The sequence below is a fragment of the Bombus fervidus genome, chromosome 2, assembly GCF_041682495.2.
Source record: "Bombus fervidus isolate BK054 chromosome 2, iyBomFerv1, whole genome shotgun sequence".
Lineage (NCBI taxonomy): Eukaryota > Metazoa > Arthropoda > Insecta > Hymenoptera > Apidae > Bombus > Bombus fervidus.
This window is the reverse complement of record NC_091518.1, coordinates 5,797,597-5,817,277: the sequence shown is the minus strand read 5'-3', so window position 1 is coordinate 5,817,277 and position 19,681 is coordinate 5,797,597. Positions and strand designations below refer to the sequence as shown.

The window sequence follows — 19,681 nt, the reverse complement described above, 5'->3', positions numbered from 1 at the left end:
CTATCATTTTCTTATAACACGAAAGAAACTTTTGAGACAACCTAATATATAATAATTGTACTGATAATTAGTTTCCGACTTTCTCGAAAACAGTGACTTACATGTGTATTTAGAAAAGTTTTATTTTCCAAAATTACATATGTTACTTACTAGTACTACGTTTGTCAAGGCATCCTTTATACCGAATGATGAAGTTATTGTTTATGAAATAATCAGAATATATTAAACACAGTTAATATTATATATAATATTCACAATGCCGTATGCATTCAAATATCAATTGAAAAAAGGAAATTATTTTCAAACAAAGTTAGAATTCTAATGAATTACAAATATTTTTTATTATTTGTTTCATAAAGGTATAGAGAATTTGTTACAGTACTAGTTTCCATAATTTGACAAATTGCTTAATATATAATATAAAAGGTACTTACGGATTATTTTTATCCGGACTAGGCGTATTACGCCAATTATAGAACTGTCTGACTGCATTTTGCACACAATCATCATGGCCGAAGTTACATGCCCATGTTAGCACATCGATCCGGGTGAAAACTGTCAACTGAGGATCCCGAGAACTATCCTTAAAACCAACTTGTCTGTACACGTTGTCGAGTAGCTTCAAAATGTATACCTAAAACATTATTTAATGTAATATAAAGAAATATATGTATTTGTTTTAGCACGAATAGAACATTCCATTTAACTACTTTATTATCCAAGAATTTAGAGTCACACAACATTCAGTGTACTAGTTTCTGTATGTTAGAGGTATAAATAAACAACTCTTACATCCATTTGAGATAATGGAAATTTATCCTTTTGGATTATGAATTATGTATAAGGAAAAGATTGTGTAGAAATTTCATTTAACTGTCTCCGACTTTATTATAAATGAGTTGATGTATGTTAAAACATAATCATAAATATGAACCTACTGCGATTAAAAATTTTATCTTTATTCTAATATTTTTTCATATTCTTGTGTTTAGACTTTCATTCTATCTCAGACATTTTCCCGAGGCATATTTAGTTATATGTGTCTAAAACTTTCTGTAATCGCGCATTTTTCGTTCAGTTTACTTTCACATAATCGGTCATCCCATGTGTTTATAACATTTAAAATTTTGTCATGGTAAGATGCACATCAAATTCTCGTTCATAAAATTATAAAAATTAATTTATTATAATATTTGCAATAGGATATATGACAAAATAATAATCAAATCTTTAAATAGCATCGTATATCGTTTTCTAACTTACGTAAATTATGTTTGTGTTCAAATATGAAGGATTTTGCTGTGAATAGCCAAAAAACATGGCTAATAGTGTCATTTTTGGAAACTGGTATAAAAAAATTAATAAATCTTTGTATTTACCCGAAATTTGTCGTAACTAGGCATTTTGATTAGCATGCTATCCAAATAATGCATGGCAGTGAAAGCAGCCTTCCAAGGTAAGTACTCAGTTTCGTGAGCTAAATACGATGTGACATCCAACGCAATGGCGTAATCTAGTCTTCCGGCTCTGGCCAAATTAAGCGCGTCATCTATTAACTGAGCACGATTGACCGTCGAAATATTTTTAAAGGAATCCTTGTTCAGTTGTTTGATTATCAATTGCCAATTTTTCCTGTCGTAATTCACTCTGTAGTATCCTAAATAGAAAAAAAATTCGAAACAAAAGATTAATCAATGTATGTGTTCAATAATTTATATAACATATTAGATATGTGTAATGTATTAAATATATTATATATATTATATGTTGTCGTATATTGATTATATATTAAATTTATGAATTGAATGTACATAAATTAATTATATATTAAATATGTTAAATTTAGACCAATATAATATATAAAAAAGGAACTTGATGTGAATCTTTATTATGAGAGACAATGAATTTCGAGTGTCAGAGATGAGTGGAAGGGATGTGCGTGTGTCTGTGTGTGTGTACTTGAGATTAGGCTATCAGAAGAATATGTGATAACCCATGTTTTGGCATAGCAGTAATAGAATGTGTCCTGAAAATGTTTGCGTAGTTTGCTTGGATTGAGTAAAAGGAACTAGAAGATGGAGAGTTCTTTCATAGAATATTTGAGTCCCTCAAAAGGCAAATTGATCGACTCTATCTTTCCTCAATTTTATTACATAGATACTGTGCGGAGTTGGAAGATGAGCAACAAGACGGCACTGGATGAAGTGAGGTACTGCTCTTTACCGTTTACTCTTACGCGTTGCTATATTGTTTCATTTGATATACGAATAACCAATAATCACAGTCGCATTGCATATGCTATTATTCTTTCCAGCTCCGCGGAATACATGGTTATAATTAAACAAATGATTTATTTCTACATACCTATTTATTGCAAGACGATTATATAAATAATTGAAAATTCTAATATGAATTTTTAAAAATTCTGCTTTTAAAGATTTATTATTTTTCTCTGCTTTTTAATTTATGAAGTTGATCAATATTCTGAACACCTCATATTGCATTGAAAATGTATATTGTATAACAAAATTAGGTACTGAATTGTAGCGATAAAAGAACACGTGAGAGTTTTTCGTTATTTCGTGTCGTGCTATTAAATACTTTATTCTGTGCTGCTTTATATTATCTTCACGTTTCAAAATTATTTTTAGTATATTTAATACTAACTTTATTAGATCGTGAGGTATTACGTCATTTTTGGGTGTGTTTTTATCAAATAATATGTGTATTATTCTATATACTATGTCATTAGAATTTACACATTTTTAATGCAAGAGAAAATAATTCGTACTTGATAATGTTACAAACAGAATCTCAAGAATTTCTATCTCTATTTGAAACAAAAGATGCAAGAACCAAGAAAGCATAAATCGATATTTAATTTTATGTTAGCTATACTATAAACATACAATATACTTGAGAGAGGGAGAGAGAGAGAAAGTTAATATAAGTTTTTATATACGTATACTGATATTTGTTTCAAAATTATTTCTGAACATGTTCCTTACCAGTTTCTTGAATATTCAAAATTACCCACTCCGAGAAGTTCCAGTTCAAATTCGATAGCGTAATCGATTTTTCTGCTTTCATCCATTGAGAAGGTTGAGTTGTATTAAAATTTAATTGACTTTCAGTCGTATATGTGATTGGAATCCACCATAGTGGTTCAACACTAGATGTGGTCACCATAGTACCATTACGAAGCATAAAACGGTCCTAAAATGAAAAAAGTGAACGAAAACATAAGAAACATTATTCGTGAACGATACATCGCATCGATTCATTGTAATATTGTATTGAAAGCCACGGATAAAAAATATTATATGATAAGTTACTTTTATAAAATTTTTAAATTCGCAGTCTTTGGTATAATCGGTTGTGTTATTGATATTCTGCGATAGTTCGAGTCAGAAATGAAGTGTGACAACCGATTTACTAGTGCTTTCATGAGTGAGAGAGCGATAGTGATTACGTTGGTTCAACTAATAAAAAGGCAAAACAACTGCTTTCAAAATCCTTCAACAATGACTTTCTAATTGAACTTCATATTTTGCAGTTTTCTTTGATATATTTCCCCAAAAAGATCTAACCCCAATCATAGAAGAAAATGGATAAACGATTAAAGACTACGAACAAAAATCGCAAAGCTGTAACTCTACCAACATTATATGCATATTCCTATCCAACAGAAGTATTACGGGTGGATTAACAGAAAACTACAAGGAAATTCACATACAGAAGCATGTCCTTCAATTAAGATTCTTGGTATTAAAGTGAAAACGAATAATAATATCAAATGTACCTCCAGTTGTACCACACAATGTAATTGTGGAATCGTTAGGTAAAATTGGTAAAAAAAAATTTAGGTAAAAGGATACGCAAGTACAATAAAAAAATATAAATTAAAAGTTTTTCAACAAAGTTTTATTCATAAAGGCACTAAAAATTTGAAAATAATATTTATTTTTGTGACTTTTGTGAGACACATAAATCATCTGAAAAAAATGAGCGCCCTACATATATTACATATATGTCATATATGTCATATAAGGCAAGCAGAGATTATATTTAACATTTTAATGCGTTTACGAATAAAATTTTCATGTGAAATTTTTAAAATTTATGTTTTTATTTTTTAATTTTTAGTAAATTCTCAGATAAAACAATTTTTAAATTATACTAATTGATTTCATTATTATTTTTGAAAGCACGGGAAAATCCTTGTAATAATAATAAGTAATAATAATAATAATAATAAAAATAAGTATTAATTTGACCTAGTTTTCTAGGGTTTCTGATAGAATATTGTATTATCATGTAAGATGAATCTGGACACAAGGTTTGAAGAAAATTGGTTAAGTAAAAGTGTGTCAAAAATCGCTCGCAAGATTTGACGACTTCAAACAAACATAACAAATTGTATAAGATCTTATAGTAATAATAAGCTTCCTTCTTGTTGGCCTGGTTAATATTGGTTTATCATAACACGTATTAAGTTTTAGACATCAGTTATATATCAACATTAAGGAGAAAGTTACTAAGCCTAAAATGCGCTTTGAATATCATACATCTTCTCCAAAAGATACAGAGAACTGCACAACAATAAACTTAAATTACCAACTCCATCCTATACTAGACTTGTAGCGGCACTCGACAGTAAACTTTCCAACTGTCCCGTGGCTCGCTACACAAAGACCCTATTTTTTGGATAACATGATTGCCACATGTCCATACATCCGCACGGAATATTTTCAGCTAGCCCAAGGACCTGCAATAAATCTTAGGATTTATTTAGCCAAGGTCCTCCAATGTGACAAACAGTCTTTTTCTTAGCAGTCCTTAAACCTATCACCTACTACCGGATGATACGAGAAATCTGCTTTTCTCACGTACGATGCTTCCCGCTAGCGACTTTCAAGGGCTGTTAGCATCCTTTTCCAACCACCAACGCAAGAATTAGCCAATTAACAACGGCGTCCACTTCCCTCACTTTCCGAACCAAGGCTTTCCTTAACGAATCCGATGATCTCGCATCCTTAGACACACCCCGTCATAGTTTTTCTCTGTAGCATCATCGTGACGAACAGTCAGTCGATTATTATAATCGACTAGAGTCCCGCGACTCATCTAGACCAATCATCGTCCGAACTCGCTCCGCGCAATCTGTTCAACCGACATTGTATCGCATCGCCTGTGAACCAAACTTGTAACCGCGAAACTTGTAAACCGCTAGTGCAATCGTGAGTTCCACACAAAGTGTATATTGGTAGTATTGTAATAAATAGACTGTTAATTATACTCTAGTACTTCTTCAGTACCTATCACGATCTATCCACCTCAGACTTAATAAAATTCTATAATCACCCATAATCGAAACGTTTTCTACCATTGGACGAAAAACAAACAAAAAAGCCCCCTGGATTGGGGTTAGGTTACTGACAAAGACCAACCTTGTTGATCTTCAGAAAAATGAAACAGGCAGAACAGAATACAATATCACATTCCTAGAATTAAATGTTAATCGAATAATAAATCGACCCATTAAGATCAGAATCAGGAGTAGGATGTACCGTTATCACAGGCGATAAAATAATAAAACAAAATCTCCCCAAATTGACATCGATCTTCGTCGTTGAAACATAAATTGTCATATGTTGCTATATTGAAAGCTCTGAAATTTGCACTCACCAATAACCTACAAAACTTTGCCATCTAGCCGGAATCCATAAGTGTAATCAAAGTCTTCGGCAACAAAAAAAGCTGATGCTGCAGCTAAAAAAGTTATAACCCTTTCACAGAGTGAACCAACGATCCTAATTCCACGTCAAAATCAAATAAACAATATAAAAATAAGCATAAAAGAAGGATGGTACAAAACCAAAGGAACAAGAGTTCACAATGTAATTCAGCATTTTGGCCAACAAGTACCATGTAAGAGTGAGAACAGAAAAGAAAGAATTGTAATTTCCTGGCTGAGGACTGGGCACACTAAATTAATGCACGAATGCCCAGTCAAAAGATCAGCGCCTACTCGGTACAATATACGCCAAAACCAAACATTAACAATCGACCACATATTATATGAGCGCAGAACAGGACTACGGCATAAAGAACAACATAGAACCAGACACAGCTCTAACATCATAACATTACATAAAGAATACAGTAAACTACCTTAAAGAAACAAATATATACTCCAAAATATGCAACATATGTGATATAAAGTGTAGAAAATGCAGAAGAAGAATTTTTTAATTTAACATATTGTCATCAATTCTCCACTAAACTATCTCCTCGTTTAATTTTAGAATTATGTATATATTTTGTTACTCAACCAAATACTTAAAGAAATATCAAAAATATTAGCTATGGCTACTAAACATTAGACTAATACTAATTAAGTTAAAATCAACAAAAATGGATTTCTTTTTTTCCTGTGTGGTTTCCAATTTTTCTATTTGCAACAAACCTGCGTTAATGTCGCCGAACCAGTGTTATAATTTCGAATAACTGTCACCACTGGAAAACCAGTCTGGAGAGTCCAGGTATCCATAATTTGCTTTATAGTTATCGTTGGATCGAGAACGTTGTCTTTGTGCGCCTGTTTTGTCAAAGCATCCCATAAATCATTCTGCTCGGCACTTCGGTACGCTCTGTTACAAAAGTACGAACCATGATTTTAGTTTTATATATTAATCCTTCGCTCCACGACAATATTTTACAAGTATAAAGTATATCTAACATTTAATTAGATATTATTATCATTGACTGTTATATTATGTATTTTGTTTCAGATTTAAATAGCGGGAGCAAGACATTTTAAACATACAGCATACACACATACACACATATACAAACATTACGCTCATCTCATATATCTCAAAATTATGACCGGTATTACAATCAGCTTTAAGGAAGACGCGACTGCAGTAACGCATTGTGTATAAGACACGAAATCTCAGTATCGAAGTGAATTGTTTAACCCTTTCGCTCCGGCAATCCAATCCGCCGAAGTACTGTCACTGAACGGAAACGTGCGCCAGAAATACGCACAGTGTGCGTGTTCGCTATATATATGTTTTCCTAAGTCTTAAATAACAATAATTCTTGTAAGAACCGTATATGAAATGTCGTTTCACTGTCAATGGATTTAATAGATTTTTTAGTATGAAACAATATACAATCGTTTGGATCTTTGGAATATATTGCGTGAAACGTTTTGATGTTGTTTCAACAATGGGTAACTTTAAGAAGTGATTAATCCAATATGTCAATAAAATCAGCAGAAGATATTTTGCCGATAGCGAAAAAATATATTATTGACTACAGATAGCGCTTGTATATGCATTGGGGTGCCGGACCCAGGAGTCATCGCGTGGTCGCCGCCTATATGCGGCGCTCATACCTGCAGGTCATCTCGTGGATGCCGCCTATAAACGCCGCTGGTACCCATAGGTCATCTCGCGAGTGCCGCCTATTAGCGAAAGGGTAAAACACTTTTTTTGTTTTGTTTTACCATTATCCACTTGTTAGATCATTTTATCGCTGAGTTAATTATCTATTTCTGTCCTATTCACTCTCAGACGCCCATAGATCCTATTCTTCCACTTCAAATTCAATAAATTGAAATCGTTTTTGACATAACATCTATTATTTTTTAACTTTAAAATATATAATATGCAGTAGAAGTAATTTAAGTTAATTAAAAAGACATTAATAATATAATTGATTATATATATGTCAGAGATGAAAGGACATCGGGCCTCCCCTTTGGAATTCTTTGGAAAATTCCCAATACTATAATCTTTATAAATTAACCCATATATAATTGTCCGAGACTTGAGATAATGAGCTTGGGCTCGAGGCGACTACTAGTCGCCGAACGTAGCCGTGGTCACGGGATGAATCTTAGGATTTAGTTAACTAAAGTCCTAAACTCCACTACGAGAAGGTACGGGAAATCTGCTTTTCTCACTGTTACGCCACGAGGCTTAGTATAGATCGTATTTCTACCATAACCGTCGCTCGCGGTCCTCCAGCGTCGCAGACATATCCTCTTATCTGCCCGACGAAAAACATACAATGTATCGACGAGCGCACAGTTGTCACAAAGCAATGAGTTCTGGAACCGTCGATTTCAGACCGTTATTTTATTCTCTCAAAGAAGTCAGCCTAAGTGATCATTGGCACGAGCGGTGGCGTGATCTGAGCGTAGTGGGGATTGTCTCCCCGAAAGACAAAGAATTGGTCTAAGGGCAATCAGTCCGTTTTAAAAAATCTAACTGCATACAACGAGAGCTCTGACGAACAAAGTCGCTTAGTCCAACGAATATCGAGAAATATCAAAAGTCGAGTCGAATTTCTGTAACGCATTAACTGTATTCATCGCCAAATAATTTGTGACGCTCTTATTATTGTACAATTTATTGTTGAATATACACGCTATATTAACCTGTTCACACAGTGTTAAATTCATTGAACCACCCCTGTTATCTTAATCGAAACAAGGGAAACGACTAATTCGCGGCGTCGATTATACGAATCGTAGGGAGAATTTACGCCTCTCACTGACGCGTTTTCCTCGCGACCGCGTCTCTCCGCGAACGGTCGTAACACTCACGAACGACGCTTCCCGCTAGCAACTTTCTCTCAAAGGCGACTAGCATCTTTCTCTAACCACCAACATAGAAATTAACCAATTAACAGCGACGTCCATATCCCTCACTTTCCGAGAGAAGGTTTTCCTCGACGAATCCGATGATCTCGTGCCCTTAAACACACCCCATCATAGTTTTCCTCTGCAGCATCACCGCGACGGAGAGACACATTCTCGTGCGATCTCATCAGCGAGAAAAACAACGTCTTTACGACCAATGAATACTTTACGTTTTTAACCACGACTTCGACTTAGACTTTGGAAGAAAGTATATTTGTTATCCCGTTGACCGAGGATTCGTTATCGAACCTAAGGCCATTGTCATTAGTGTCTAATCACCGCGGTTACTTGTCGATTCTGTAATACTCACACTTGTGCTAATCAACATTACCTCGATTGTATAACAACGATGGCTAGTTCTAGTGAAGATTCATTACACGTCCCTAACTCTAATCATAATGAGAACCCGACATATATACCATATACAGGATATACCACGTAACGTGCGCCGATATTCAGGCACTTCCAATTATCTGCCAAAAAACTATTGGAAACAAAAATTATACAGTTTTAAGTCAGTAACACATTGCAATAGACAAATTTCCAAAACATATTTTCTCGACAAAAAGCCAAGGGTACTTTTACTGTTTTAGATAATACTATGTATTTGTGACATCAAAGTGATGCAGCAGATGTCAGGACAAATTCAACAATCTTGCATACTATGACCTTGACATGACCTTAAATTCAGAAATTTTGTGGAAATCAAGAAAAACATTATCGAAAACATTATAAACTAATACAAGATCTAGATTGATGACACATAAAATAAATCTTAATCAAAAAGGAAGTAGTTATACTAAATACCTTCTAATCTAAAGTACGTTAACTAACCTTTTGTACAGAAGTCATTGCCTTTCCAAATGCATCCTAATTTGGTCCGAAATCTGAATAATGAATGTGAAAATTAAATTGTTATCCTTATACTTACTTTCCATTCAAATAATTCGTTAGACCTTGCTTGAACACTTTGTTAGTAAGAAAATGATCCATCATTCTTATTATAGAAGCGCCTGTTCAAATATTAATATGATTATATTACCATATTGTATCATATCATATTACAAACAGCACATCTTTTATTTATACCTTTTTCGTAAGAAATTCTGTCGAAAATTTCACTAATCTCATCGGGATGTTCGACTTCGATCGATATCTGATGTGAAGATTCTAACGCGTCTAAACCAAAAACATCTTGCAGATCATGTACAACGAATTGTTCCAAAACCTTCCAAGTTGGTTCCACCTAGAAAATTAAACCGATAAAATCTATGAAGAATCCTAATAATTTAATCCAAGAGGAAATAAGAAGAAAGTTGAAAATACGTGTACTTTATACTGTCTATTACCATCTATCAAATGGAAATATTTTACTTTTATCAAAATAGAGAAACTTCATATTATTTTAAATCCATTGTTATTATCTAAAAAGTATTTAATTTAAAAATTATTAATATAAAAAAATATTAATTAATTTGAAATTATTTTTATAATGACTATTACGTATGACCTTTTCTTGTTTTCTATATAGCAAGAGTTTTTCAAGAATCTTAACAAATAATTTTTCAATAAATGTATTTCATACTATTATTATATGCAATAATTTATTTATGTTTCTGATTTCCTTTTAGAAATAGTTCTATATGTGTCTTATATTTAATATGGGACTTCATTTATTGAAATGTTTTTAAACAAAATTGTAAATTCAGAAAATCTGCAAACAAGCAGCCCCACGAAAAGAATATCTAACAATAAAGGTTTATATCTAGAAAACATTATATGAAAATATAAAAATTAGTGATTAGTTGCCGTTATGAGATTACCTGTCGAAGACGACAAAGTATTGTATTTTTCATTTGAAATAATCTTGTGGTATTATATATTTTTTCCGAATTTACCAACTTACTGCATTCACACCGATATATTCTACATAACTGGCAAAGCCTTCGTTCAACCAAAGATCCGACCACCAACTTGGAGTGACCAAGTTACCAAACCATTGATGAGCAAGTTCGTGAGATATTACAGTTGCTACTCGTTGCTGATTACTGCTGGTCGAGACGCCTTCTTGATATAGCATGGCAGTTTCTCTAAAAATTCAATCATATCACTTACCAAATATCGTAACGAATTTAATTCCATAACATGTTACATGTAGAATGTAAAGAAATTGTTTTGGTGTATACAGAAAATTAATTTCTATAAGAAATAACGAATCAATTAAATAATTAATAATCTCCTTAACAGATTTTTTAGATTATAAGAGTTTAATCAAAAATATTTGGGAAGAATTTAAAAATATTATCGAATATTAATTAATCGGTTTCAAATACAATTCTTCGATATCACTAGAAATAACTATATCCATGCAGTAATTGTGTAATATGATGAATATTCTCTTATAAAGAAATCGGAATATATTGAAAAATAAGATGAAGTAGATAGTTAGTAGACGTTTTAAGTAAATAGAGTATTGTTTCGTGTTTCTAAAAAAAGATAAATATGAACGAGGGTCACATTTGTTATGAACTCTCCAACTGTCATTCAGAATATATAGGATTAAGATCAATATACTTTGAAATACCCTATAAATATGCACTATTTAATGATAAAAATAATTGTTGATCAAACTCACCTGCAAGTGATTAAACCCCAGTTTTCCATAGCTCCTGCTGAAAAATCAGGTAGAGCAACAGTATCCATCTTGGGCAAGGGAAACTTAATCTTGAAATAGTCTTCGTAATATTCGAGTATTCTCGGGCCAATGTCTAAAGTGTAGCGTGCTTGCTCGATAGCGTCGATCCGTGCCCAAACTCTAAAGTGTCCAGATTCGGATTTCAGCACCTCGAAATCCGAAACAATAAAAGCAACCAGGTAAGTAGACATCGGCACCGAGCGTTCATAATGGTCCCACATGTGTGTTGATAAGCCGGGCCTGATTACAATTAAAGAAAATATGAAAAAATTAAAGATAAACATGTGAGAAAATAGAAATGAAATGCGAGGCACAACAAAATTGTCATGGAGAGAAATTTCACAAATGGATGCGAGAATTTTATAAAATTAATAGTAACCCGCATGAAAGTACTTACCGGTGCAGGTAAAAAAATATATAAGTAAATAATTATTCATTTCGTTATAAATTTATATTTATAGTATTCGACATCTTTTTCCAGCCCTTCTGTCAGTTAAATAATTTTTGCTTCTTCCATATAAAATTTACCAACGAACATTTTCCAATTAAGATAATAGACAAAAGTTTGGATTATTTACTTTTTTGTATTTGTTTCATATCAGATCAATTTACATTTACTATAAAATATAGGTACATATATGAATTAAACTATACCTATATTTAACTTTCCCATGTATTCTATATTTATATCAGTTTAATTGTGTGATTTTATATTTATACCATATCATTTTTATTATAATTATATCACTGAGTCCTGTTTTAAAAAGTTCAGTAGCTGTAACGTTAAATTTGCCATCCCGCAAAACAGATAATCTTTCAAATTTAGTACTAATTTAATGTAGCATTTTTTATTTTGGTTGTTATAATTAAACAATCACATAACTTGATTCTAAGCAAGCATCTTATTGGAGAAAGAAATTATCGCATACATATATAGTTATTAAAATTATTACACAGGAGATACTTCTATTAAAGTAGTGAAAATGCAGATACTCTTCTATCACATATTGTTGTGGGCTTGTATCTACCAATTATTACATTTTTTAAGAAGACAATTTTTGACGCAGGAAAACTTTACTACAGGAGTCGTAATAATCGAAATTTTTGTAAAATTTATTAAATTGTTGGGGATGGAGAACATCCTCCATCTGCATTCTGCACGTTTCCTGAAAAGGACGCAGGAAATAGAAACGCTTGTATCCTATACATTTATCTAATTGTAAGCAATAAGAAGACACAGACGCGATTAATCATGATATATATTCGGAGAGTTCGATTCTCGAAAATCTTGCAGAATGACTTTTTCCATATGCATACGACAAATTCTTGGTCCATCCCTACTGTGAAAAAGTCACGATTCTCAGACAGAATGGGCTGAACATCAACTGTGGGACATTGCGTTGTGTTTGTTAAGGGTGCCCTCAGACGATCAACAATATTATCAGTATTTCAAGGTTTTCTACGAAAATGTGGTTTATCAATAAATGTTGACAATAGATATTGGTTCTTTTAATTGGGAACCCTGAAACATTGACAATATACATTAAACGTCCGAAGGCCTCCTAAGACTGTTAAGAGTCAGTGCAGTGAGATCGGACTAAAGTTCACTTTTCTTGATCAATCGTTAATTCTGAAGAATACGCATATCAGTATAAATTCTGTTCGACATTATTTTGAAATTGCTTTTAGTTCTCGCATTGTCAGTGCGTAAAATACCATCTAAACAGTCATGTAACGCGTAATTATACTCCTTTATCCACGACATATACATACTTGTAACAACTTTTCTGATTTCAATACATATACATATATAGATAATTGTGTTGTCGCGTATATTCGAATATGATTATTTAAAATCTAACATTCTACCCAGCAATCCTTTACAATATAGTTGGACAAATCTATTAGATATGACTTTACCGCTTGATTCGTGTCGACTTCTATTAATAAAAATTACAAGATCTATACTAATATTGTAATCGTATTCCCTAAAATATCTCCGCCGGTCTTTTGCGTTGTTCGAATCCAGTTCGTAATAAAATCAAGCACAACAGAATGTTTTTAAAAATACTAGTAGTATCACATTTTTTCAATATTCATTTCATTTTTTAAATATTTAAATAATTTAATAAGGCAGAAAATTCGTAATTGCTACCAAATTCATAATAATCGAAGGTTTCTAAAATTTTTCAAATCAAGAATATTAGAATCTTATAAAGAAGATTCATGAAAAATATATTTGATATATGAAAATTAAATAAAATAATACGTAAGTAACGATCATAAGATTAGCCAAAATTTATTTCCCATTAATACAAATTTTATTATAAAGTTTCCGCTATATCGAAATTTTAAGTTATTCTGTTATTCCCTTACTTCTTGATCGTGAAGGAATTTTTTCATTGTCAACTGTATTATGGAATCTAATGAACAAAGAACAGTACAGAACAATTAACTTAGACAACACGTTTTGCGCAAGCAAATTGATTACACAGTTAATAGACAGAGCCTTTATTGGTTCTACAAATTATGTCTACGTCGAAATGCCGCAAGTAGTAAGAATGTTACATCCGTGTCATATTAAATTGCAAGTTATGCGCATGCTTTGTGTGTTCTATCACTCACTATCAGAAGATATCGTATAATTGAAACTCAAAAAATTTTTATTTGAAATTTAGGTAATTAAATTATAAAAACCGACTCAACGTAGTATCTAATGAAAAAAGATTATTATAATCTATTGAGATACCTAAATCATAATCTTTTTGATCCAATTTATATACATACCACAATCGCGCGCGCGTTCACACACGCATACACGTGCCTACACATAAAACGTCCTGTTGGTCTATAATAATTTATATATCAAAGATTAGACCTTGAAACGATGATCATTGCATTTTATTATTTTACTTCCACTTGTCTACATTTACTGTTGTTTCTGTACTTCCTCGTTACACCTATATACACAACATTACTAATAAAAATAATTATTTAGTCGATAAAATAGGATTGATTTTTGAAAATCTAATTACGACACATCTCGTCTACGGAATTGGACAGTCTGCATGCAAATAACGTGAAAAAATTACGAACTTCTCGAATAATCCTATACATTTGATTCGATTGCGAAAATATCTCATAATCTCAAAGTAATCGAGGTAACGTCAATCAACTAAACGGTCCAAATGTATCGCGTGTCTTGCGAAACCGTTTCCTCCATAGTGTTAAGTAGTTTAGTCACTTACACTGGCATAGGCTCCCCCATTCTAGGCATGTTCGAGATGGATGACATGTTCTTTGGTCGTGCAATGCTGATCTTGAACGTGGCTTTCAGCGCTGGTTCATCGAAGCACGGAAAAGCACGTCGCGCATCTGTTGGCTGGAATTGTGACGTGGCGATCCATCTGTAACGCAAGATACAGAAAATGTTCGCAATAAAGTGATAAATGATCATGTCTGATATATCAATACATATAAAGTTCCCTTTACAATTAAAAATTAATTGATAAGAGAACATCACGATTTAAACAGGCAAGAATAGTAAATGAAAACGCAACTTCGAAAAAGAAAATATAAATAATTATGGTAATGTGAGTAGTATATTACAAAAATTAATATTAATAAGTATGATTCAGAAAACAACTCTGATTATTGCTAATATAGATATATACGTATGTTCATCGCAAAGTCAAACATTAAGGCATATCTCTGTGTTTTTCTTTTCTTCTATTTTAAGAATATAGATTGCGTACATAAAATATGTCTTTTCATATAACACACTCTCTTTCGACGATTAAAAAAGATAATTCTTATCTTATATTTTTGTTTTCCTTTATGTATATGTTTGTATAACTAAATAACTACACATATATACATATTTGAAATGCTTAAATAATGGAAGAAACCTAAATATTTGAATTTTGAGTGAGATTAAAACTAGTTAGTACATACATTTTACATATATACATATGCATATATAATTGTCCAACGATACTATGCACGATTTTGCAAGCACTTTCGATAATCTACAAAAAGGTATCCCTAACAAAAGTTAGTTAGTTTTGAATAAGCATCAAAATTATTTCAATGGATTTCATTGATGTTTGCCTTAAGTGTTACCGAAAAAATTTATTACATTTCAGATTGAGTTCTCTAATAAGTTATTGTAGAAAAATTATTGTATATTGTCCTGATGTCGATCCAAATAATGGCTAAATAAACCTATATGGATTCGTCTAAAAAAATGTTACATTGACATCTTATAGAGTAAAAAACTTTTTGATAATATCTACTATCCCAATTTGTTGAGGCACACACCTGTGATTTAACGTCTTGATAAACCTTTCATATGTTAATGTTCCTATACGTCCGATCTAGGTATCTGAACTCAAGGATGAGTTGTATAGATTATATATATATTTATACACCATATAATATATATAATTATATGGTGAATATGATATCTTAAATCTAGACTAATCTGGTATATTCATTTACTATAAATTGTATTAGATAAGTAGAAATTTATTATAATATACCTATATATAATTTTAAAAGGTGCTGCAGCAGTAACGTTTTGTCGCACATTCGCTTCAATTCCTGCTGTTTTTGCATATAGTTTGCAAACACTAACACAATTCTTCACTGAAGCGATAAGAAATTTAGAAAGCAATTAAATAACATTAACAAGATTTGAATATAAATATTTTTAATTCTGAAGTAATGAAATTACTTACAATTTTTTAATTGAATGCATATAATTATATAATAAAATTTATTTTATTAAATATTATTGATTACATACCTATTACGATTTATTATTGTTGATTATATTCATTGTATTTGAAAAGATAATTTTCCTCATAAATCATATTTATGAAGAACATAAAGGATTACGAAAGGAGAACAAAGCAAAGAAAAAAAAAATGACTGTTGCGAGATTGCAATATTAAATATATATATGTATAAACTTCCTTATAACACTAAATACATATTTATAAACTTATAAAAAATGAATACTTGCGCATATGCTCTTAAAGGTACAAGTCGTGAAATAATAAAGAATTACTTCAGTGACCAAAAATCCGGACCTTCACTTTAATTCTTTAAGAATTTAATATTTACTCAATAGCGATTAACGTGTGATAACCTTATCCTTGAAAGTAAAGCTCGGACGTGCACAAACACGGCCAGAATGTCTTTACTGTTAACAGACTGTATTTTCCGTAACTGACAATGAAATCGATTTATGCACTGATATTTATCATACTATCTACCTAACCACTATTACAGAATAGAAACATGTAGTCAAAAGTGTAGTATGTAGTAAAAAACTATTTTTTGATAATTATTAAATAATCCATATCTATTGTCTATTAATATAAAAAAATACTATCAACGAAATTGAAACTGGGGAAATATTTATAAAAAATTTATAAAAAGCAGGATAATATTAAGTAGGTACTGGTTTAAAGATGTATCTGCTTTATTGTTAATAAATTAATAAATATAATAAATCTAAGTTAATAAATCTAAATATACAAAGAATAAATAAGTATTTTAATCGAATAGTTGGAATATGTTATTTGAATCGAGATTTCGAATTAATTCTATTGCTGTACTGTAAGCCAAATTTCTTTTTATTTAGCATAACATAATTAGCAAATTCATATGAAGATTTAGCCCTTTAACAATGTAAAAAAGTGATACAGAATTTAAAATGAACGATTTACAAAATAATGACTTTTTTATCCCTCAAATTTCCTGTATTTTTGACAGCAAATAAAAAAACATAATTTCAATTTTTTAGAATGTTTCGTAGAACTTTTTTGAACTTTATCACAACTTCATTTTTCTCGAAATTTTAATAAGAAGAGTACGAAAGTGTAAATAGTCAGGTACTGTAAAAGCAGGTAATCAACCTTTGAACCGATTAAGTAATTAATTAGATTACATTATCAAAAGCTTTTTGTGATTTTATTATACAACTTATGAACCCTAACAGACTTTTCTGTATTATTCGCGTTTTCGATTATTCGATATAGGACCAGTCCACATCGGATAATCGAAGTTCTACTACATATATAATATAAAAATATTATATCTCGTCATTCGCCATGTATAAGTTGTTGCTAGAAGTATAATTAGGTGTGAACACAGTTACTTTAAATTTAACATCACAATAAGAAGACGATTGCCAAGAAAGCGAGTCTCGCCTTTCAAGAGTATGGCCATGTTCAGTATTATTTTAATTGTAAGAATCTTAACAATACAACCAAAACAATCTTATAACAATGATATAAAAAATATAAAAATTTTTCCTACTTCGACGATTTATAAGTAATTGAATAATCGCCGGAACATATTACAGGGAATGAGGGAACTGCTTCGAGCGATCAGTTTTATCTCTAACATAAACAACTTCTGTCGTTTTCCGACTAATCCGAACGGACCCAAGCATTGCAAATTCATTTCTATCATATTCATATTTAAATTCATTTCTATTGTTTAAACTGGGCTGCCTAATATGAATTCTATGAGGCATCTTGTATTTTAATCAGTTTCCTTAATTTTTATTCTTACATTCGGCGTATTCATAGCAGAGTGATCAAAAATTAGGTAATGGCATTCAATTTGTAGAAAATGATCGTTAATAAGTTTTGAGTTTTGAAATACGACGTAGAAAAAAATGTTTAATACGTTAAAAAAAAAATTACTAAACAAAATAGAAAAAGACCTCAATGTTCGTAAGAATATGAACAATTTTATTGTAATTCGCTAATAACTTTGCCAGCTGAATGTAATATTAAATAAAAAATAAATTAGGAACATAAAATCATCAGGTATTTCTTAGCGATTTTCTTCTCCTTATTGTGACATAAAATTTAAAGTCCAGCGAGACCTTTTATGTGGTCTCACCTAATTATTCTTCTATCAACAACTAATAGATGGTGAACATCTTATTGTAGTAGTAAGCGTACATGTTTAACAGCACCGTAATTATTCTCATGCATTGTTGCGAGCGCAGGTTCTGGGCTAAGTGCATAATCCTATATGTGTGTATTAAATATTATCTCTCGCAACACACTATCAAGTTCTATAGATAAGATTTAAGAATGTTTAGTTTTCTTGTAAAAAAATTTCAGAAATATATCAATTAATCTAGTCCTCAATATTGTTAAATTATAGTTTCATTTTTCCATATCTTCTAAATCTTCAATTTCAACATTGGATTGAACACATTTCTCGTTGGTAAGATAAAATATATGAATGTATGCATGTACATTTTATGTTCACTCCATCAGTGAAAACTTGAATTTAAAGATTAGAACAAGTCAAGACCAAAGTCTTTATAATTTCTTAGTACTCATTCCGCGACTGCTTCCTCTTCGGTAAAGGTATCGGCTCGAAGATTCGCGAAACTCCCTTCGCTATTCAGCTTTCAGCGATTTAGCGACAGATACTTAGGAAAATGATGTCGAGCTGTGTAAATTCACAGACGTTCCGCGTTAGAAAGAAACATCGTCATTAAGGGGAAAAAGCTTTCGCTAATTGCTAAAAGGCTGACATTTCAGTTCTGGGAAAACTCTCAAGATAAGCAGAAAGTACGAAGTGAACGAAACGTTCCATGGACGTAATTGCGGTGAAAATACAGCTTTTCTTCTAATTTCTTTTTCCATTCCTTTTTCGCCTTTTTTGTCCTTTTTTGTTTGTAATACTACTATGAAACTTTGTATCTCGGATAGATCATAAATGTCTTTGTCCGTCAACCGTTTGATTTTTGTAAAATGAAAAGGCGAAGCTGATCTGAGATAAAATTCAACACATTAAAAAAAGATATGGAAACAATATCGTATTTTAAGTCACTTGTTCACAAATATTTTAGAGTACCGTATAAGTAGTATGTTACAAAGATATTGTATACTGATCCCCTTTATTCAAAATGATAGTTCACAATGCAGCTTAATATTTCAATTAACAATTCTGTTATATTTCTCTAGGTATATTTCTCTTCATGCATTGTTTATCGTTACATCAACCATTAAAGTAGGTTATTATTGGCGACACAATTGTAATTGAAGATTGAATTTTATAATTTTTGAAAAGAATTGATTTGTCTTAAAAATTTGAGCAGTTATAATACAATACCTTATTAAAATTTTTTAGGCTATTTTTTAATATTAAAGTATAATTTAGCAGCTGCAACTTATTGCATTATTTAATATTTGTATAATTGCATTATTTGTATAAGATAAAATGATCAGCAA

At 31.3% G+C, this 19,681-nt stretch overlaps 1 protein-coding gene across 1 annotated transcript in view; it reads right to left on the bottom strand.

The window, feature by feature from the left end:
* Nucleotides 1-19,681, bottom strand: part of Superdeath (Suppressor of ER stress-induced death) — a 49,969-nt gene that overhangs the window by 8,667 nt on the left and 21,621 nt on the right. The window contains exons 4-12 of the mRNA XM_072014546.1: nt 14,660-14,818; nt 11,352-11,651; nt 10,623-10,806; nt 9,806-9,962; nt 9,648-9,729; nt 6,470-6,653; nt 3,009-3,216; nt 1,380-1,657; nt 435-634 (exon numbers count right to left, since the gene is read on the bottom strand). Coding sequence (XP_071870647.1) covers nt 435-634; nt 1,380-1,657; nt 3,009-3,216; nt 6,470-6,653; nt 9,648-9,729; nt 9,806-9,962; nt 10,623-10,806; nt 11,352-11,651; nt 14,660-14,818 — 1,752 coding nt within the window. The remainder of the gene's footprint in view (nt 1-434; nt 635-1,379; nt 1,658-3,008; nt 3,217-6,469; nt 6,654-9,647; nt 9,730-9,805; nt 9,963-10,622; nt 10,807-11,351; nt 11,652-14,659; nt 14,819-19,681) is intronic.